General features: G+C 42.1%; 2 protein-coding genes across 8 annotated transcripts in view; one reads left to right on the forward strand and one right to left on the reverse strand.

The window, feature by feature from the left end:
* The window catches only part of Tubgcp4 (tubulin gamma complex associated protein 4), a 27,245-nt gene extending 14,674 nt beyond the window's left edge, over window positions 1-12,571 (forward strand). The window contains exons 10-18 of one of the 3 annotated variants that reach the window (XM_052183369.1): window positions 3,365-3,415; window positions 3,737-3,842; window positions 4,863-4,970; window positions 5,319-5,460; window positions 8,020-8,197; window positions 9,808-9,942; window positions 11,186-11,302; window positions 11,895-12,034; window positions 12,477-12,571. In XM_052183369.1, the coding sequence (XP_052039329.1) occupies window positions 3,365-3,415; window positions 3,737-3,842; window positions 4,863-4,970; window positions 5,319-5,460; window positions 8,020-8,197; window positions 9,808-9,942; window positions 11,186-11,302; window positions 11,895-12,034; window positions 12,477-12,489 (990 nt within the window). In that variant the 3' untranslated portion in view covers window positions 12,490-12,571. The remainder of the gene's footprint in view (window positions 1-3,364; window positions 3,416-3,736; window positions 3,843-4,862; window positions 4,971-5,318; window positions 5,461-8,019; window positions 8,198-9,807; window positions 9,943-11,185; window positions 11,303-11,894; window positions 12,035-12,476) is intronic. The other 2 variants (XM_052183370.1, XM_052183371.1) reach the window with 2 other exon arrangements.
* Window positions 10,645-22,375, reverse strand: part of Tp53bp1 (tumor protein p53 binding protein 1) — a 76,559-nt gene continuing 64,828 nt past the window's right edge. For all 5 annotated transcript variants that reach the window (XM_052183364.1, XM_052183363.1, XM_052183366.1 and 2 more), the window contains 7 exons: window positions 19,957-20,148; window positions 19,421-19,636; window positions 17,665-17,880; window positions 16,038-16,132; window positions 15,356-15,555; window positions 14,718-14,863; window positions 10,645-14,347 (listed from right to left, as the gene is read on the reverse strand). In XM_052183364.1, coding sequence (XP_052039324.1) covers window positions 14,160-14,347; window positions 14,718-14,863; window positions 15,356-15,555; window positions 16,038-16,132; window positions 17,665-17,880; window positions 19,421-19,636; window positions 19,957-20,148 — 1,253 coding nt within the window. In that variant the 3' untranslated portion in view covers window positions 10,645-14,159. The remainder of the gene's footprint in view (window positions 14,348-14,717; window positions 14,864-15,355; window positions 15,556-16,037; window positions 16,133-17,664; window positions 17,881-19,420; window positions 19,637-19,956; window positions 20,149-22,375) is intronic.

Consider the following 22,375-nt stretch of genomic DNA (forward strand, 5'->3'; position numbering starts at 1 on the left):
TAATTTCTAACACTCATGAATTTGGGTGAGTAAAAGCTTTGTGTCTGTGTGTCTGTGCCCATGTCTGTGTGGGTTGCAGGTCTGTGTGTGTTTTAGTATTGACCATGTATTTCACTTGTACACACTAATCTTAGAAGGAAAGCCAAGCACACAGAATGACCCTTTCCCTTGAGACAAGTGGGGAGGGATGAGTAGCAATTCTAGGTACTGATACTTCTTGAGTGGAGGGCGCTTATATTGATTGGTATGTTCATTGAGAACTTCAAGGTATAAGCTTATGATTTATTTGTTTTTCTGTATAATAGCCACTACTTTGACAATAAGGTTTTAAGATTTTGGATATGTAAGAGAAAAACTCTTGGGTTTAAAGTTGTTTATTATTTATGTGGAAACATAGTAATGCTAGCTTATTGCTGGCTAATCTTACACATTCCCCTTAACTCTGTGTAACTAACTTTTTTTTTTTTTAAGATTTATTTATTTATTATATGTAAGTACACTGTAGCTGTCTTCAGACACACCAGAAGAGGGCGTCAGATCTCATTACAGATGGTTGTGAGCCACCATGTGGTTGCTGAGATTTGAACTCAGGACCTTAGGAAGAACAGTCAGTGTTCTTAACCGCTGAGCCATCTCACCAGCCCACTAACTTTTTTTTAAAGGTTTATTTATTTTATGTATACGAGTACACTGTAGCTGTCTTCAGACACACCAGAAGAGGACATCTGATCCCCATTACAGATGGCTGTGAGCCACCATGTGGTTGCTGGGAATTGAACTCAGGACCTGTGGAAGAGCAGTCAATGCTCTTAACCACTGAACCATCTCTCTAATCCCAGGGTAACTAACTTAATTCTGGGGTTTGATACTATAAATTTTTATATGTACTAAAGATGACATCACCTGAAAATATTGAGTGTTTTACAACGTTGCTTCTACTGTTTAATACGCCCCCATACATTGTTCTAGGATCTGTATTGATAAAATAGACAGATGGGCTTTGTTTGTATAAATTGTATCAAACAGCAGAGGTAATATTGGACATCTTTGGTTTCCTGACTCTTAGAAATGCAGAGAATTCCTGCATTACTATGACATTTACTGTTGACTTCTAGAAGGAAGTTTACTTTATTAAAGTATTCTCTTCCTAGTTAATCATGTTTTTATCCTAAGTGATGTCAGTTTTACCAGTTGCCCCTTGTGATAGAAGGAGAGCATTCTTGCCTTGGATCCATTTCTCTGTCATAAAGTTTTTATATCTGTCTGCATTAGTTAAGAAAGACGATTGTCTCTGTCTTATTCTTGGGTAGGTTTTTGTTGTTGTTGTTGTTCTTGTTCTTGTTTTAAAGATGTATTCATTATTATATGTGAGTACACTGTAGCTGTCTTCCGACACTCCAGAAGAGGGCGTGAGACCTCATTACAGATGGTTGTGAGCCACCATGTGGGTGCTGGGATTTGTACTCAGAACCTTCGGAGGAAGGGCAGTCAGTGCTCTTAACCACTGAGCCCCTCTTGGGTAGTTTTAACATAAGCCTTATAAAATGGGCTAGAGAGCTGCTTTTGTTCCTTTTCTTTTTGTTAAAAACAGTAATTGTTACTGAAAAATTGAACTTACCCTGAAAAGTGATAAAGGCTTTCTTAGGAAGAAAAACTTTACTGGTTGAGTATGTTTTCAAATTAAATAACCATAAAGTTTCTTCTTGTAATAATTTTGATAACTCTATAGCTTTGGAACTTGACTATTTTAGGTAGATTTAATTTTTTAAAATACTTGCTTATCTATAAATGTTTTGTTTTGTTTACTTAAATTTTATCTTTTAAAAATTATTTCATGGCCTGTCAGTTGTAGCATTAGGGAGGCAGAGGCAAGTGGATCTCTGAGTTTGAGGCCAGCTTGGTCTACAGGACAACAGCCAGGGTCACACAGAGAAACCCTGTCTAGAAAAACACAATGTAAATAAATTATTTGTGTGTGGTGTGTGTACTTAAGATACAAGGGTGTGTGTGTGTGTGTGTGTGTGTGTGTGTGTGTGTGTGTGTGTGTGTGTTTGCGACCGCACCTGCCTATGCACACCCACTGGAGATTTATTTCAGGTATCTTCTGTTTTCACTCTTTACCTTATTTGTTAGGACAGATCTTTCTGATCCAAGAGCTCACAGTTTAGACGAGCCTGGCTGACAGTGAGCCCCAGCCTGCCTGTCTCACTGTCTCCCAGCGTTGGGTTTTAGGCATGAGCCACTGCACTCAGCCTTGACATCGATGCTGGAGATCTGAACTCAGGTCCTTATGCTTGCTTAGCAAGATTTTTATCACTGAGCCATCTCACCAGCCCAGTTTTTCTCATTATTTAGTCTTTTTAGGCTTTTATTAAGATTGATAAACTAGTTAGAACCAGCTATTCCCCCTTAATTTAAACTATACTAACTTATACATTAAAAAAAAAATTATATGTAAATGTAACATCTGGGTACCTGGAGGTGCAGAGAAGCATTGGCCAGAATTCTCCATTAGTTCATGACTTAGACAAAGGAAAAAGAAAATCCATACTTTCTGGTGCACACCCATCAGTGTAGCACTGGGAAACTATAGCACAGCAGGAAGATGGCCACCAGCTCCAGACTAGCCTTGCATATGCAGCAATCCTTTTTTTTCTTTTCCTTTTTAAAAAGGACTGGAGAGATGGCTTATCAGTTAAGAGCAGTGGCTGTTCTCCCAGTGGACCTGGGATTGATTCCCAGCACCTACAAGGTGGCTCACAACCATTTGGAACCCCAGTTCCAGGGAATCTGGCAGCCTCATCTGGCCTCTGAGGGTACCAAGCAGGCATGTGGTGCACAGATAGGCATGCAGGTATAACACCCATACGTGTTTAAAAAAAAAAAAAAAAAGATCATACAACTTATCTACGCATCTCCAGGTACCCAGATGTTTTTTTCTATTAACTTTAATGTAAGTTACACTTGTACTTTCTCCATAAGGGTCTCCTTATATAGAGACTCCTCCTGTTTTGGAACTCACTATAGAGATTAGGCTGACCTTGAACTCAGCAGAGATCCTCCTACCTCTGCTTCCCAGCTGCTGGAATTTAAGGCATGAGCTACTATGCTTGGCTACAGTTATGCTTTTTCAAAAGCTAATTGAGAAAAAGTTCACATACGTATTCAACTTTGTAGCCATTTAAAAATTGTATTCAATCCAGTGGTTTTTAATTTCACAGAGTTGTATATGCAACTATTACCATTAATTTCAGGATATTTTTATCCTGCATAGGTTTTGTTTCTGTCTATCTGTTCATTCCTAGGATTACCTGAATTTGGGTTCATTGTAATGGACTTCTGTGTTTTTTTAATCTCATCACAGCACCTCTGGAAGCTAATGGTGGAAGAGTCAGATTTACTGGGTCAGCTTAAGGTAATAACTGATACTCTTTAAACCCTGAAATGATTCTGGACCATAGTAGATTCATTTATTCTTATTCAAGTGAGGGAAATATATTTTACACTACAAACTTTTTGTATTAAAGATTTGAGCTTACTTTCTTCTGTTGTGATATAAATACCATCAAACACAGAGTCTTCCTGCTTTGAGAGGCTGTTCTGTATGTCTCTTTAAAATGTCACAACTGTATTCATCAGACTGCTAGTATCAGCCTCTCTCTGTCTGATTCCTTTGGGGTGGTGAGGGCCTCCAGGCTCTGACTTACTGAATTTTACATTGAAATTCTTTCCTCAGATCATTAAAGACTTTTACCTTCTGGGACGAGGAGAGCTGTTCCAAGCCTTCATTGACACAGCTCAACACATGTTGAAAACACCACCCACTGCAGTAACAGAGCATGGTAATTTTCCTATGGTCCTGAGAGTAGTCTGCTCAAGTTGCAGTGTGTGTGTTGCCTGTTTGCCTGCAGAGGCCAGAAGAGGGAGGAGTTGAGTCACAAGCATTTGTGAACTGCCTAGATAGATGCTGGAGCAACCAAGGCTTTTTATTTTGTTTTGTTTTGTTTTTTTAAAATTTTTGTGTGTATACTTGCTTGAATGAATGTATGTGTGTGCAGTTCCACACAAGGCCAGAAGAGGTCACTGGGTCCTCTGAGACTGGAGTTTCAGAGAGTTGTGAGCTGCCATGTAGGTCCTCCAGTTGTCTGAAAAAAGCAGCCAGTGCTCTTAACCACTGAGCCATCTCTGTACCCAAAGCCAAGGTTCCTAACTACCCATGCTCCAACCCTACAAACCTATTTTTATTTTGTAAATAACAGAGCCCTAACCTCAGAAAGCCTAGTTAGAAATAATTTGCAGGTATATCTAAAGCTCCCTTATGCTTGGGATATAAATGGGTCTCAGAACAACTAAAGTGAAAGACTTCAGTACTGTTAAGACTTTTCTTCTTACCCTGATGACTCACCAAGACATCAGTAACAGCCCAGCCTGGTCTCTACAAGTGTATTAAAGAAATCTAGTCAGATCAACAGTGAAGAAGTCAGGCTTAGGATATGTCTCTTTCAGCAAGTGTCTTCCCCTTGGGCAGTTTAATGACCACCCCATCCAAGCACAAGAAGAGAATAACATAATAAGGATCTAAGCCAAGACAAAATGGGAGGGAAAATGGAGGGCCTGGATTGTTTAAATCAAGTCTATAAACAAAGCAGCCAAATGTAGTTTAAAAAAGTCAGCTATCAAAACCCATTTGATATGCTGTGTCCCCAGGAACTGAGTGTTACCAGCCCCGCTGACACTGTAGGACCTGTACTGAGCAGGAACGGTTCTCTCAGGATTGTTATCAAGGAAGAGGACTTAATGCTGTCAGGCAGAAGCCACAGATCCCCTGAACTGTGCTGTTGCTTTCATGTGCTTTATTGTAGATGTGAATGTGGCCTTTCAACAATCAGCACACAAGGTGTTGCTAGATGATGACAACCTTCTCCCTCTGTTGCACTTGACGATTGAGTATCATGGAAAGGATCACAAAGGTTTGCTGTTCTCTGATTGCTTCCTCTCTGCATCTTCTGGTCTTTATTATCCCTCCTCAGAAACTGCATATTTTAAACCGTAGAAATCACCTAATCTAATACTCTAATTTTGTACAGGCACAAATGTAATTCCAGAAAGGTTGAGGCACTCTGTCCAAGGTTGTTTTTGAGATGTGATTTTTCTCTAAAACACTTCTCAGGAAAAGCCCTCGCAGAAGTTTCCTCCCCTCTACCTTTATTGCTTCGCAATGCTGCTTTTCAGTACCACTGAAGTCTCATTTTATGTGTGTAATTCACCTTCTTTCTCTGGTTCTAGTTAACAAATTATTATCATATTTCTTTATGTAGCAGATGCCACCCAGCCAAGAGAAGTGCCTTCTCGGGAAACATCCCCCCGGGAAGCTCCGTCTTCCGGCTGGGCTGCTCTAGGACTTTCCTACAAAGTACAATGGCCACTGCACATTCTCTTCACCCCAGCTGTCTTGGAAAAGTGAGTATTTTTGAGTTTCTCCCAAATAAATATTACCCCTGTTACATCCAAGGGAAAAAGTAAGCGAACAGGAGTAGGACTGATAGCAGCCAGCCAGGCATCCGGCTGTCTCTACACTAGTATGCTGGAGGTTGCAGACTCAGCCTGTCTTTAGGAGCTAGACAGGAGTCTAGTTTGTTTTCTCTTGCTGTAAAAAAGCAACTGAAAAAAAGCAACTTGGGAGGGAAGAGCTTATTTGGTATATATGTCTGGACAGCAGTCCTTCATTGAGGGCACTCAGTATAGGAATTCAAGTAGGAGCAGAGGCAGAAACCAGAGGAATGCTTCTTACTAGCTTGCTCCTCAGTTTGCTTTCTTACACACCCCCGATCCATATGTCCAGGTGTGGTATCACCCACAGTGGCTGGGCCCTTCCACATCAATCATCAATCAAGAACATGCTCCACAGATTTTCCCAAAGGCAATTCTGATGAAGGCAATACACATTAGTTGGTGAGGTGACAGCCATAAGACAATATGGAATTGGTAAGGACTTGATCAAATGGGAAGGCATATATACACTTAGAATGAATAGACTAGGACTAGAGAAATAGCTCATTTCACAAAGGGGGGACCTGAGTTTGAATACATCTGAAAGCTGAGTGTGACCATGCTTTGAAATCCTAGTATTTCTATTATGAGATAGGAAATAGAGACGAGAGAGTATCAGTAAGCTTCCAAGCCAGCCAGTTTGGCATACACAGAGGCAAACAGCAAAAAGACACTGTCTCAAACAAGGTATAAGGGGAAGTCTGATTTCATATTAAATGCGTGCCATGGCATATGCCCACCTGCATTCACATGACACTTTTTAAGATTTTTTTTATGTGGGTATGTGTCTGCACATGTGCATGCTAGTGCCCGTGGAGACCAGAACTGGAGTTGTATGCAATTGTGAGGCACCTAGTATGGGTGCTAGGCATTGAGAGAGGTCTACATACAGCTTTCATGGAACTCATGTAGACCAGGCAGGCCTCAAACTCAAGAGATCTGCCTGCATCTGCTTTCCAAGCAGTGAGATTAAAGGCTTGTACCACAATACCCAGCCCAGACATGCTTTAATTGACAAATAAACAATTGTAGGCTTATTATTTGTAGTCTAGTTTGTGGCCTTTGGAATATGAAGACTCAGGTATGATACTGAGTTCTGGCACTTAACTAACCCCATCAGTTCTTAGAGCTTTTTCCCGATTTTTATAATTTACTGGTGATGATGTTAATGCACTTGGGACCCTTGTATAAGTTAGGTTGCTGTTGTGGTGGTGAAGACTATACCCAGAAACAAAGGGTTTTATTTTAGCTTGAGATAGCATCAGGAAGGAAAGACAGAGCAGGGAGCAGGAACCTGGAGGCAGAAACTGAAGCAGAAATCATGGAGCAGTGCTGCTTACTGGCCTGTGGTTCATGGCTCATTCAGCTTGGTTTTTTATACTCCTTGGGACCACTGCACAGGATGGTACTGCACTGTGGACTGGACCCTACCACATTAATCAAGAAAGTGTCCCCCACAGACTTGCCAAAAGACTTCTCTTAAGGAGACATTTTCACAGTTGAACCTCCCTCTTCACAGATCAGTTTTACTAAAAAGGAAGCAGCAAAATCCTTTTACCTCCATGGGGAGATAGCCAAGGTAGGGCAGTGGAATGAGGGGCTAGACCATGATTCAGTGTGGACCATGATGCAGTGCTTTGACCACAGTCTTGTCCCTTGGCGTGAACATCTGTCCAGTGCATGGTGGGACAGGATCTCCCAGGAAGGAGATGAGAAAAGCACACTGCACCCTGAGAAAGGATAAGGAAACCATTCTCACTGTGGTTCTAAGAGTAAGGAAAAGACCATCTCTTTCAGCACACCTCTCTAGCCTCCTCGTTCTTCCCAGCTCACCTACTGGTTTAGAACATACAGAAGAGCATAGAAGCAAGAAACGATGAGGCTTATGCAAGGAAAAAATTCTGCAACAGGTTCAGAACTCAGTCCAGCTAGGCAAGATGTATAGACCTTGTCCAGAGACTCCAAAACTTGGCTACTCACAGTCCATTCTCCTCCTTGTTTGATGTGGGCTTTACTTAATATTTAATATTGCTTCAAAAGTAATGCTTTTAATATTTAATAAAAACATTTTAATATTTAAAGTATTTACTATTTCAATATGATAAAATATTATAATGTTTAATATTATCTTACTATTTAAGACATTTTTAGTATTTAATGTTTTTGTGTGCACATGTGTAATGTATATGGGGTGTCTGAGATGTGACTGATTGACTGAAGGGTTAAAAGAACATTGGATGTCCTCTCTCATGATCCACTTTATTCCCTTGTGACAGGCTCTTACTGAAGCTTATTTTGTTGTTCAACTGAAATTCATTCATTTCTCTGCTATCTAATTTACTGCATAAATACACTATTCTTGTCACTCACTAGAGAGGTGAGAGAGGAATCCCCATGTCTGTTGTGTGTGCGTGCGGTGTGGGTTGGAGTAAGGTCTCAGTGCTCATCTCAGTGCTGCTTCTGCCATAGGTACAATGTTGTTTTTAAGTACTTACTGAGTGTGCGCCGTGTCCAAGCTGAACTGCAGCACTGCTGGGCGCTCCAGATGCAGCGCAAGCACCTCAAATCTAACCAGACGGATGCGGTCAAGTGGCGCCTAAGAAACCACATGGCCTTCTTGGTAGATAATCTTCAGTATTATCTCCAGGTACGTTCTGAGCAATGGATGGAAGAGGTGGGGAAGGAGCCTAGAAAGCAGAGAAGGGTCTGCTGTCCTGTATTTGGTGAAATGCTGCAGATGGAGAAGATTGAGTATTTCTACCCCTAGGTATGTGGCTTGACATTTTAAGTGGAAATAAATGGATAAAGGCAATTAGGATACTTATGAGTGATGCCCTGATTGCTGACGGGACCCTTTGTCTGGAATTCTCAGACATGGCCAACGCTTTGACATTGTGGTGTGACATCATCAATTAAAAAGTTCACATCAGTCGGGCGGTGGTGGCGCATGCCTGTAATCCCAGCATTCTGGGAGTCAGAGGCAAGTGGATTTCTGTGTTTGAGGCCAGCCTGGTCTACAGAGTGAGTTCCAGGACAGCCAGGGCTACACAGAGAAACCCTGTCTCGAAGAAAGAAAAAAAAAGTTCATATCAAAGAACCATGCAACAACCCCCATACCCAATGACTAGCAAAACAAAAAAAATCTCATAACCTTTTGACTAATTTTATAATTTTGTGTTGTTCCTTGGCTATTGGCTATTCAAATCCCATACTTATCCTTGTCTACATGCTGGACAAGCCTGCTATTGCTAACTAAGTTAGTGGAAAGGATGAGGTATAAGTGGATTACACTGGGGTAGGGGAGCGTGATCTGCAAAGGCATTTGAAACTATTAAGAATTACACACCATGGAGCTAGAAAGATGATTTAGCAGTTAAAAGTGCTGACTGCACTTGCAGAGGTCCTAGGCTTGTTTCCTAGCACACACACCGTGGCTCCAACCATCTGCAACTCTAATCCCAAATGATCTGACATCCTCTTCTGACATCTGTAGCAACAGGTGTACAAGTGTTACACATACACACAAACACAAGCAAAAAACACTTTTTTTTTTTTAATTAACAACTGTGACTGGGAATGTAGGTCAGTTGGTAGACTACTGACATTCAGGAAGGGTTTGAGCTCAGGCACTGCAAAATGTCAGGTGTGGGGGCACCAGTCTGTAATTCCAACATTTCAGAGGTAGAAGGAAGAACATCTGAAGTTCAAGGCTATGCAGTGAGTTTCAGGCCAGCCTGGATTACATGAGACCCATGATTTCAAAAACAGAAATTATACAACCAGTTCTGTTGACACCCAACTGTAACATTCACAGTGGGAATTGTCAGGAAGGAGAATTGTAAAGCCTGAGCTGCAGCAAGACTGTCAAAACAAACAAATGGCAGGGAATGTAGTGCAGTGCTCCAGCCTTCCCCTGCATACAGTATGCCCCAAGCAACACACACTCTGTAAGGCTCAGCAATTGAAACCTGTTACTGACCAGCGTAAAGTGGCTAGAAGGAAGATGAGGGCGGGTGAGATGGTTCAGTGGGTAAAAGTTGGAGCCACCAAGCCTGATGACCTGGGACAGACCCTGGGAAGTTGTCCTTTGCCCTCCACATGTACTCTGTGGCAAGAGCAATTCACATACATATACTAAAAATAAAAGAACCATAAAATAGAGCACTTAGGATGTGCCATGTGCTAAAAAAAAAAAAAAGTTTTATCTTTCAGGTAGATGTGCTAGAATCTCAGTTCTCACATTTATCTTTCTATCAGGTAGACGTGCTGGAATCTCAATTCTCACAGCTGCTTCATCAAATCAATTCTACGAGGGACTTTGAAAGCATCCGACTGGCGCATGACCATTTCCTAAGCAATTTGCTGGCCCAGTCCTTTATTTTGCTGAAGCCTGTAAGTAGGGGTGGTTGTTTGCTTAGCCTAATACGTTCCTATAGGCTCTTGGAATTGACAAAATACGAAACTGTTATTCGGTGCATGTTCAATTTTTACATTTTTGACAACTCAAAACAAAAGACACTGTTAAAAGGGAACTAGAATGTTAAAGGGTAAACAGATATAGAAAAAAGAACTATGTGCTTAACACCCCACACACATACACACACACAAATGGCCTATATTCAGAAATCTCTCTGACTACAGGAAAACAGCAGAGTTCACTTTCTTAGAAATCTGTTGGATGGACCACAATCAACCAATCATTTGAAAGTTGTTTTCATAGGTACATTGTGTTGATGGTTCTGGGTGTTTATGTCCATCTGTAAGTGCACATATTTAGCACTTCTGGCAACTATTCAACATTGACTACATATTGGAATCTTGTGAAGAATCTAAGGCTAGAAAACACTTAAGTCCAGCATGCAAACCCAAACCCAAGGTGTAAAGTGGGACCCAACTAAACCTATAGTGCTTACACTTTACTCTCGGTAGCAAGCAAGCTGTACTGCCCAGAGCACCCACCATACGTGGTACGGGCTTCTTTGTATGCTGGTATTTGGGGCTGTTAACCTGCTACACCAAGGAGTGACTTAAGCAATGCCACTCTAAAACAGTGGTAGGCACTGTCCTTGAGGAAAAGCATATCAGAACAACAGGTCATCATAATTGAAAGTCTTTATTGAGTGCTTACTGTATGCAAGGCACTGGGGATACAAAGAGGTATAAGTCATGGCTCTGCCCTTAAGGAGCTCACAATCTAGTTGGAAAACAAGACATGTACACACAAAAGTCAGCAACAGCACAGGTGGCCCGGACAATCACCAGTGAACAACACAGATACTACAGCAGAAGAAGGGCGGAGATCACTAAAGGCTGCAGTGGGGAAGGAGCATTTCACAGAGAATGGGGCTTGAACTGTTACTAAAGAAGAGAAATCCCAGGGGACAACACTCAGAGCTCAAAGGCAAGAACATACTCAGTGGGTCTAGAAATGATGAGTTAATGTTGACTAGAGCAGAGGTTTTGTGCAGGGAGTTAGAGAAGCCAGCTGTCCCAAGAAGGGGTGTTCATTCTGTATGTTCCTTGGGAGGGCCAGACAGCTTTGAAGGTTGTGGTATCTCTGCTGAGATCAGACATGGGAGGTCAACTGATCTCAGCGATTTCTTCATTTCTTAACGCCAGCTATATTTTTGGATAGGTGTTTCATTGCCTGAATGAAATCCTAGATCTCTGTCACAGTTTTTGTTCACTGGTCAGTCAGAACCTGGGTCCACTGGATGAGCGAGGAGCTGCCCAGCTGAGCATTCTCGTGAAGGTGAGTCTGCCTAGCCACGGAAAATATACACCACCGGCCTATGGAGCAAGCAGTCTTTGCTCCGGGTCAATAAAGTGTTTTTCCAGAACAGACACAGAAATGACAAGATAAAAAAGGTACAAGCGCTGGTATCATTGAGTTTTGAAGATGATTATAATGTGCTGCCTCACAGTGTTCAGAAATAGCTCAGCCCTGAAATAGTTTATTCAGCCCACCAAGTGTGCACTGGCTTTGTGCTCATTTTCTCACATCCCACTCCTTTCCCTGAACCAGCCTCCTATCTCACTGGTAATTATAATCTCAGACTATATTTATCTCCTTGTAACAAAGCAAGCTCACTGCAATCCCAGTATGTGATGGAATATATTAGTCTTAAACAAGCTGTTAAATTCCTACTAATGAGAAAGTACTTTGATGGGAGTCATGCATTTCACGGACATGGCACTAAGAAGTCGGTCATTTTAGGGGCTGACAGAAATGGGAATATGGGAAGGCCAGGTGGTCCTGCAAACATTTAAGCAAAGCTTTTTCCAAAGACTCCCCCAAGGTGCCTAGCACTGTGTGGTCACTGACAGCTTGGGTCTCTCAACAGGGCTTTAGTCGCCAGTCTTCACTCCTGTTCAAGATTCTTTCCAGTGTTCGTAATCACCAGATCAACTCAGATTTGGCTCAGTTACTGCTCCGGCTAGACTATAACAAATACTATACCCAGGCTGGTGGAACTCTGGGCAGGTAGGAACTAGGGGCACTTACTAGATTTGGAGGAGGGGTTAATCAACTATAGAAGACCAAAATGCAACTCTCGCCATCATCTCCAGATTGCCCTCATTTTATAAAGCAAGGCTCAGAGATGCAGGAAAGAGGGTGGGGGGTATGGGGGTAGAGTGATCATGTTCCACAATTTTACTGGAATTTATTTTCTAGTGAAGTTCATCAGCATGGTAAAATACCACATCTGAGGGTTAAGTTCAGTGTTAGGTTATACTGCTGTTCTAGGGGCAGTCTGGCTTCCCCAGCCTGCTCTTGCTTCTAAACTTCCTTAAATCTAATACTGACACCCAATGGCAGTCGGCTTCTGAAGAGTGTGTTGTTGCCTCAGTGTTAGCTCTATCTCATATTGCCATTGCTTCTTTGGAAGGCATGACATTTAATGAAACTTTTTTTTCTCTTATAGTTTTGGGATGTGAAAACTCTGGTTCACAAAATGAAGTAACAGTCTGCCCTACCATCTTCTGATGTCTGTAACAAATCTCTTTAGTCATTCATCAGATGCCTGCAGGCTGCTGAAAGGGTCTTCTAGAAGAAATCCAGAGGTATAAATCCTTCCTACCATTCCAGTAGGGGAACTGGGGTCTGATATCCCTCTGCTGACCACACGAAGGCTTTGATCCTTTACACTAAGCCATCTGTGGGGTGGGTTCATTTGTGTAACGGTGGTTTATTAAACGTTTACTATGTTCCTATGGAAGGAAACCACAGTAAACAGTGGGGATTAGCTCATATGTAAGAAAGGAAATTAGAAAACCCTTTAGACAGGGTGTGGGCTTTCCCTCTTTCTGTACCTAGTTATTTGTAACTATACAGATTATCCTTCCCAAAAATTTAAGATTTGAGTATTCTTATCTGAAGAATTTAGCCAGTGGGTTCTAATTTTTTCAGACTGGTAAAAGGGAAATTCTGGCTAAAGATGATAGAAGTCAAATTGTTCAGATTTTAGAAACTAAAAACTGCAACCCAGTTTTCCTTCCTTAGACCTGCCACAGGAGTTAAGGTTTTATGGTCAGATAGCCTAGCCACCACTGACTGAGAACATACTAATGTTCTCATCAGCATAAACAAAAGAAACACTTCATTGACATACCTTCCAAGCTGGACAAGAATGCAGCATTCAGGCCTCAGTTCGTAGTCACTGAATCCTCTCTTCATCTACACTGTCTACCACCTGAGCCTGAGCGCCCGCACTTGTCAACTAGAGAGGATTGATCCCTTCCATTGTTAACCTCTAAAAGCAGGGCTTAGCAGATAACAGCCTGCTGCTTGTTTTTGTAAATAAAGTACTATTCAAACAGCCACACACACTCATTTAGTTAGCTATTATCTATGGTTGCTATGATTCATCTCACAGCAAGACAAGAAGTTGAGACAGACAAGTGACCACAAAGCCTAAAAGTACTTACTTTTGGCTCTATAGAAAAAAATAACAGACAGCCTTTATTTAGAGAATGAGAAGCCATTCGTTAACAGGGATCATGGTGAAGAGTGTGAGGAAGGGATAACTTCCAACAGTTGTGACAACTTATTTTACAGAAAACCATCCCAGCAAATTTATAGTCACTGTCTATTCATTACTGGTCATGTTCATGTTCCCAGTAGCAGGTCATCTGTTAATAAAGTCCTGATACCCAGAGCTGTCCCCAGTCCCACCCAACTTTAGCACTACTTACTGTTCATCCAGGCCCTCACCTACTTTAAGCTGCGTTTTTGGAAGTATAACATTTTAGGTAGCCTGGGATAACCTTTTGACATTGACAGTCAGTGGTGCCACAGAATAAAGTTCATTCCTCTATTTTTATCTTTCTTTGTTTGCTGTACTTCTAAAGTGACAAGCCTGCTGAAAACTTCAGAGAAGATCCTATGTTTACCATATTCTGAGGTTAATCTCAAAGAAACAGATGAAGACATCCCAGTTACTACAACCAAAGAGATTCAACATTTATTTTATCATAAAAGTCCAGCAAATAAAACTATGTACAAGGTCCATGCAAAGAATACAATTACACACAAGACACACTTAAAACCTGATTAAAACACAATCTCCACAATAGCAGGGAATAAAACCAGTTAAGACCAAATATCTTTAGTGAGAAACATAATCATGTTTATATTTTGGATGCTGCTTGAATCCAATTCTCTCCCCAACAATGAGGCACTGGATCACCCATTCTTGTGATACCACAGGCAGCTGCAAGGCTTCAGCACACTTGAGCACCGAGGCTGGGCATGAGGGGTCCGTCACCACCACATCAAACACCCCTAAAGCAATGTCTGTAAAAAGTAGGGGGAAGTGAATAAGGAAAGAACACTGTTTAGCTCCTATTAAAAAAGGGCAGGTGTGCCTTCTAACTGGTATTCCCTACTCTACCAAACCAAAGCCCTCTATATAGATACTGTATGTTCACAATCTAAAATAAAAGTTGTAATCACCACTTCTGACCTTGTAGAACTATTGAATGGGAATGGCACTGGAGACTATAGAAGCTTGAACAGCATTATCCTTCACTTATGTCAACCTACCCTTTTGAAGGTAGGACTTATCTTAAAAATGAGGACAGACTTGGAATACACAGGCTAACAGGTAGGTGTGAATCTAAGAACATCCCTGGAATGAGGATGAAGCACAGACTCTTTCCAGTACCTTTGTTATGGGCACTTGAATGATGCTGCTTCACAGAGGCTGCCCCTCCAGTCATAAGGATCTCAGACCAGAGCTCTAAGAAGTTCTGTTGTTGATCTGACACCAAGAGGACCTTCAAATTCTGGAAAGGGTTTTCACGGGGTTGCCTGTGAAAGAGTTGGAGACAGTGTTTAAGAACTGGAAAGAGACTTAGTATGGCCCATCGTATCTAATAATTAGCTCTGCAAAGGGAGTCTGCATGCTTTCCTAACTGCCGTGTACGGGACATGCTTGGCCTCTCTTCTGAATGAGGTATGTATTCTAGGATCCCAGACTTTGCTAGTAAACAAAGCAAGTTAGTCCCCTCCCTTCTCTAAATTTAAAGATTGAAACTTAATCCTAATTTCAATGCTTCCCCTAATGGGGAACACTGACCACATATACTAATCTTTCCAAACATTCAGAAGGTTCCCAACTAATGTAAAACGAGGCTCTGGCAATAATGTGCTTTAACTGCTGAAATCATTTAAAATTCATTCAAATTCTGACTCAGTCTACAGGCATTCCAGTTTCTAGTAACACTTCAATTTCTCAACTAGACTTTCTTCCCAAATGCTAGTCTTGTCTTCTCAGCTCTAAATGGGCTCCTAAACACTCACCAATCCAGAATTCGTTGTTCCTCAAGGCTATACCCAGCAGGCAGCAGATAATTACGATAGTTTTGAAGTTGGTTGGCATGGCAGCTGTCATGGACCCAGACATGAGACACACAAGGAATGCCACTGGCAAGGCACAGGAAGTACTTCCGGGTTCGACAGTGCTGGTCGGCAATTAGGAGACACTGGTAGGCTGTGTTACACTAGAAGAAAAGGAACCCAGCTCACTAGTCTGGTGGAGTCTAGGACAACCTTTCCTGACTGGCTGCACCTAAAGAACCCTCGAGACTTCCAATTGGTATCAAAAATACTATCTAGTCTGTTTTTGTATCTAAGGTTGCATTGGCTCACAGAAAAGCCCAAACAGCTTTCTCTGAGAGTTTCCTTGTCTTATCTACATCTTTTGGAAGGCCTATCTCTCAAGGGTCAACCACACCCAATACCCCACCTTCCAGGCTAGGGAAACACTACCAACAGGCTTTCTGCTGCATAAGTTCAATCTGTTGCTGTCTCTATAGAGCCACTGCCACCTAACAGAAGCTCTAGCTTCTCTTCCTTGTGTATAATGAAAATGCTGGGCTGGGGTAGCACAATGGGGTAGTTTCCTGGACTTCAGCAAACCACCCAAACCCCTCTTGGGCTTTTTTTCAACAGAAAGAAGGTAGCCACAAAATAAAGTCCTCACCTGGGCTTCATTGAAGTCTTCAAGGATATACCCAGCTCCTGCTCGAAGCTGGCATTCTGTATACTGCTTGTTGAAAGGAGGAATTTCTAAAAATTCTGCATATGTAACAAAAATAATTATTTTTGATATTATAAAATTTAAATAATGGTTCCTAGGTGCTACTTTAATGCCTACTTGTAACTGCTGCTGCTTATATTCTTCAGCTACTGCTGATTAGACAGACACAGATTTACTAATGTATTTGAGAAACTGAACAGCCTGTATCACTGTCATTCAGTCAGCTTCAAAGCAACAAGCACCTTGTGAAGTCTGGTTTCAAGGGCTAAGTTGTTAAAGCACCACTAGAAAAGCAAAAAAAAAAAAAAAAAAAAAAAAGGCTGCAAACCATCTTTACTGTAATGCTAGACTGCTGCATGGAATTCAAGGGACTCCTAATACTGAGGATCAGGCTAGGTCACTGCTTTTTCTTACACTCTATATACTGAATTGCTTGACAAACCACACCTATTACACAGCTCTCAAAACCCAGCTGCCCATCACCAGAACATCTCAGATATGCACCTTCCAAATCATATTAATCTAAGTGTAGCACTCAGATCACTTTTCCCATGCCCTGTACATGTTTGATGGCTGTAACTAGTGAGCAGAGTCATCAATCATACATCTTCAGCTATGCCATTTATGACAGTAACATTTTTCTCATTTTAATTCCTTCTTGCAAGATTCAGCGTTGGTCAGAACTCTTTAACTTACAAAACAACAATCTGGTTCTCAAGCTTGGACAGATACCTGGAGACTATTGTCACTCACTGTATACATTAGACCTACACATTCTCCTATACCACACATTTGTCAGATCTCTGAAATACATTCTACCACCTGACCATAGACTTTACCTAGACGTATATTAATGCATGTGGCAGACAGACTTATTTTAATGAAAGGGCCTAGAAACTCATTCTTCCTCAGCTATCCTGGGCTGGAGACACCACAGTTCCTTTCTTACTCTCAGAATGAAATGCATCCTCCACATGGGGGGTTTTCTTAGGTAGACGCTAAAGCCTAAATAGGGAAGGTAGCTGGACCTCAGGAGCCTGCTGGATGTAGATTTATAGGAAGGTGAGGCCAGCACTGTGTTCTAATTCCAAGTCTGTCATTGTTGAAGCAGTTTAACCCTGATAGACTGGTAGATTTTTTTTATCATTCATTTTATATAAGAAAAAGGGGACTCTCTCCCCCTAGGCTGTCAAGCCTGGTGACCTGAGTGATTCCCTGGGACCCTTATATTAGGAAGAATAACATCCTTCCAAATTATCCCATGACTACCACACATGTGTGTGCATACACACACACACACACATCCCTACATAAAACTATATAGTGTACACCTATATATAGTATGTAAATTAACAAAAAGACAAATATTTCTCAGCTGCCTACCAAGACTATCTTGAGAACCACTCCCTGAGTGAAAAGTCTACAAACCAGAAATAGGGTACAAGTTAATTTTACTTACGTGGGCAGATTAGTTACCACCTGCCTGGTGCACTACTCTACCTGAATGAGAATAGCATTCCTACACAAAGTACATGGAAAGAAAGATAGGTCAGCACTCCTGGGGACTCACCCTCCTCCTCTTCGCTGCTTCCTGCAGGACCATCTAGCAGCTTAGAGCGGCTGGCCAGCTTGTCACTGGTTGTAGCCATGGTGAGGAGAAAGGCATAGCCCAGAAACAAGGTCTTGTTGAGGGGCAGAGGCCCTCTTGGCTCTTCCAGGACAGAAGGCTCACCTGTGTTGTCTCCAGTCTCACAGGGGCTCACAAACTCTGATGCCCCCACTGTTCCTAGAAAGGACAAAGCAGTTTCCAAAATGATGCACACGTATCACTACTTGGACAAAGGCCCAGCACCAGCGTCACCAGATAGACCAAGTGCTCATAAGCTTTGTCTGGGCTATAACCCAAAGACCATTAATATAGCCAGTCACTCTAAATGGCCAACAAGCTAGGGCCAAATTCACAATGAAGACAAAACAACATTTAAATCTGGCATGACCATTACAGTGGGCAGTCTGTTGTTTTCATATATGGAAATAAACTGGTACTATTTCTATAACATCAAATTCTAAGGCCACCTGAAATCAAAGGTGGTTCTAGAACAGAAAAATGTAGTGTTTGGAAGTCTTCAACCATGCTCATCGCCGAGGTCTCTGACATTTTGAAGCAATATTTAAAGAAGGTAAAAAACTTTTCATTGCTACTGAGAACTGTCTCAATCAGATTTTCCCACTGTACCTAAGGCTCTCACCAGAGCAATGCCAGATACTTGGTGATAAGAGTCTTTATGTGGAGGTGAAGCCACAACAAAGTACCCCACCTCAACACCCAGCTGTCAACACCTGGGAAGTTAAGTGAGCCAGCAGTCCAGAACACCCATGCTAAGATGTGCCCCAGTAAGTCCTCCAGAAGGAAATGGATACCTACTGAAGCCGAATCAGGTTCACTAGGAGGCTAAGATGACGGCAGGTCATGCATGCCTCCTGAAATAAAACCAGGGTCAGGAACAGTCAAAGGCAGTAATACTATGCATTTGGCACTGGACTAAAGGGTCAAGTCCACCTAAATTTGAGATCTGGCTTATTCTGTCACGTTGAGAAAGTTAGCTAACTTTTCTGTCTTAGACTCTTCAAAAATATAGAAAGTGAATTCTAGCACATATGCTTTAAGAGATTAGATAAGGGATTATGAGTGAAAATTTTTAGGCTTCATGACTAACCCAGTAAATATTTAATAAAGTTTAGCTATTACTGTTTTTAAATAACCTTAAATACATGGCAGTGGTGTTATTCATGTAAGCAAATGGCACAACTCCAACAGGAAAAACAAAAATCTGGTGATGGGGCAAGGGGCTGTGGAATGCCATCGCAATCTAGCCTGAGAAACCCTATCCAACAGAGACAGGACTTTACAGAAGCCGCCATGGCCAGGTCTGGACTACCACAGACACTTCAACAACTGACTGAATTTTCTCAGTGAACAGAAGTGACTGAAAGGGATGGGCAGAGGGAAAGGAAGAAACACCACCTTTCCACAGGAAGCTTGAGAACATGTAAGCTCAAGATGGTGGAGGAAAGATGGTGGAAACAAAGTCTACCAAGAATCAGGAGAAGGCAGAGAATAAAATCTGAAGAAATTTTACCCATTCTGAGTCTACTTAAACTTCCATACTTATATTCCCCTAAAGAGCCCACATAGAATCTGATCAAGTCTTGCCATCCTGCTGGGCTCTGAAGAGAGGACAGGGAATGCGGCTTATACAAGAATAACCTATGCACATATCTGACAGCATGGAAAGGACATCTCCATGTACCAGGCCCCATCTCACCAGGTTTCACGGAGGCAGACTTTCGCCCTCGCTTAGCAGGGGACCGTTCCTCTTCAGAAGTCGGAAGTTTCCTCTTGCCTGACGGAACTCCCGAGGAAGCACGGGGACTCTCTGTGGTTTTACGTGTGGGCGTTGTGCTGCTGCTACTGGAGGCCGTAGGGGTAGCTGGGGAGCTCATGTTACTGCGCCGTTTCCGCTTCCCTTCCACCAAATTGTCTGATGAATAAGCCAAAGGCTAATAAGATCAGGTTAAGTAAGAACTGAAACCTGACATGGCTAGTACTGTGCTTTTCGCAACCTCCCCCAATCAGGAAGCCTCCTTTTAAAGCCACACATTTTATGTTCCAACACTGCCATGTCTGAGATTTATTTGCTCCCCTATAGGAAGAGAAAGGCCAGAAAGACCCTAGAGACTTCGCATTTGGTATTTGGAAGGGGAAAGTGTGGGGAGTCAGGCAATCATTCCTGCTATTCTAGAAACCATTCCTCCCTTTAAGCAAGCATGGCTGCACAGACGCTGGTTCAGAAAGTCTTACCTAAGCTGATATCTGCCGCCTTCGTGAGCGGTGTGGCAGCTTCGTATGGGCCCAGCCCATACTGCTCTCTCAGTCTGTGTCCTTGCTCCAAGGACAGAATGACTGCCATTCGCTTATACCACTTCCTTTGGCCTTCTTTTTCAATGCTGTAATACAGCTCCCCAGACTCCTTCCTATGTCCTTTCACTACTCCTGCAGATGACATTATAAAAGATACGGTAATTGTAGGCTGCTGAGCACCCTCTCAGAAGGGCTCAACAAAAGCAGGCCTGAGACAGGGGACACAGAGAGCCAACCACCACAGGCTGAACTTGGCTGTCGGTCCCGAATGGTTACAACACTTGGGATATATGTAGCTAATACGGTAGGATTAGACAAGGTCTTCTGGGAGAAAGCAGTCTTTAGCTATAAAATAAAGTTTCCCAACACTGGACTTAAGGGTTTTTAGTGGCTCAAATGGATGCCCTGAAGTGAATGGCATGGTTTATTAATGATCCTACAGCAAACTCCTAAGCCTTCCCTTTGTGGTTTCTTTGAAGAATGAGTGGAAATGGCAATTCTAAGAAATCATGTACATGTTTGTCTATTATACAACAAAGTCAGGATAGAGCAGAGAAGGGAAATAAACCTTGCTGCTCTGACACTGATACATAGCTTTGATACAAGGCTTTGAGGTTAGGAGCACAATGCGTGGCTGAGTTAGAACTCATCCAACCTGAGTTTAGGCCTAGTTCTGTTATATGAGGATTAGTTAGACAAGAACTATTTCCAATTCTAAGAAAAAAGGAAAAAAAAAAACACAAAACCAAAAATCCACGCTCCTTTCTACCAACCAATAAACATATATCTCACAACATGACAATGGCACATCACTACTGACATTTTTGTTCTGATGAACAGAGAGGTACACTTTATTTCCATTAGCTTGTTTTCAATGAAGGGCTAAGGCGCCTAGCTATCCTGCCAGGGAAAAGCAGGAGGAGGAAGCAGGTCCTGTTCTGCTGTGCCACACAATCAATTCCTTTACTCCGCTTACTTGTCTCCTAGCTTAAATCTATCACCAAACTAAATCCTGAAGACCACCTCAGACTGACACATGCCCAAGGCCAGAAAACACTCATCACCGAGGAAGAGCTACTACAACTAGAAGCAGTGTACTACTGACTGACACTGGTAAACAGCCTCAGCAAGTAGAATGCTCAATCCCTACCCCATGATGCACACTTACTGCTGACACCAATCTATCCTGAAAGAGCCAGATATCAACCTCTAAGATGGCTTCATAACAGATGAAGACGATCCAAGCAAACAGTCCCACATACTGCTCCTCACACCTCACCACCGATGGTGTTATCAAGGGTTACAAGGTAAAGTGGCCCGAAAACACCAAAACAAGGGAGCAAAATGCAGGTACTTTGGGAACCCTAGAACAAGAAAGCCCAGAAGCTCCTAGCAGAAAAGCTGTTCTCCCAGTCTATCCGTGTTCAACACAATATCCAGAAAGGATGTTTCTAAATGACAGTCAACACCATATAGCTAGGAAGCTGTATTCACAGAATTTATACACGAGAAAGTAAAAGCACACATGAATACCTCACCATGGCCAACACTGGCTATTACAAAAAGGAAAGTGACCTGAGACCCCCTGAAGAGACAAAAAGAAGGCATCGTTCTTCAAATCAGAGCATGACATGCAGCGTGCTGAGTTAACAACCTCTTCCTAAGTTAAACTATCTCAGTGCACCACCAGTCTCCGGCTGAATTCTGATCAACATGGTCAGTAAGCTTAGAAGTCATAAGTGAAACCTGGCATAGTAGCACAGTTTTAACCCCAGGACTCAGGAGGCAGAGGCAGGGGGATCTCTGTTAGCTTGAGGCCAGCCTGGTTTATAATGCAAGTTCTGGGACAGCCAGTGTATAAAAGGCAGGAGTGAAAGAAGACAGAATACAAAGGGGAAACCACTAATGTTGCAGTGAAGAGACCTAGAAAGTACCACCTTACCTAGTGATAAGACCAATAATGTACGGTGATGTCACATGCCTCCCTCAGCCCCATATATGATATGATAGGAACAGCACTTCACCCCTAATGACGTTCTTTACAATGAATTAAAAACAAAATCATAACTCCAGTCTAATGTGAAAACATCAGACCTGATCTGAGAGACCATTCTATAAAACAGCTATTTATCCCTCAAAACTATCAAAGTCATGGAAAAACAAGAGACAGAAATTGCCACAAACCAGAGGAGACCAAACGAAACATGATGACTAAATGTAATGTGGTATCCTCGACTGGATCCTGAAACAGAGAAAGTACATTATAGAAAAGATGGTAAAATCCAAATAAAGTTTGGAGTTTAGTTAACAGTTAGGAATTGAGATTGGCTTCTTGGTTCTGACAAAAGTTATCAGACTA

This window comes from Apodemus sylvaticus, chromosome 5, assembly GCF_947179515.1.
Source record: "Apodemus sylvaticus chromosome 5, mApoSyl1.1, whole genome shotgun sequence".
In the NCBI taxonomy this organism is placed as follows: Eukaryota; Metazoa; Chordata; class Mammalia; order Rodentia; family Muridae; genus Apodemus; species Apodemus sylvaticus.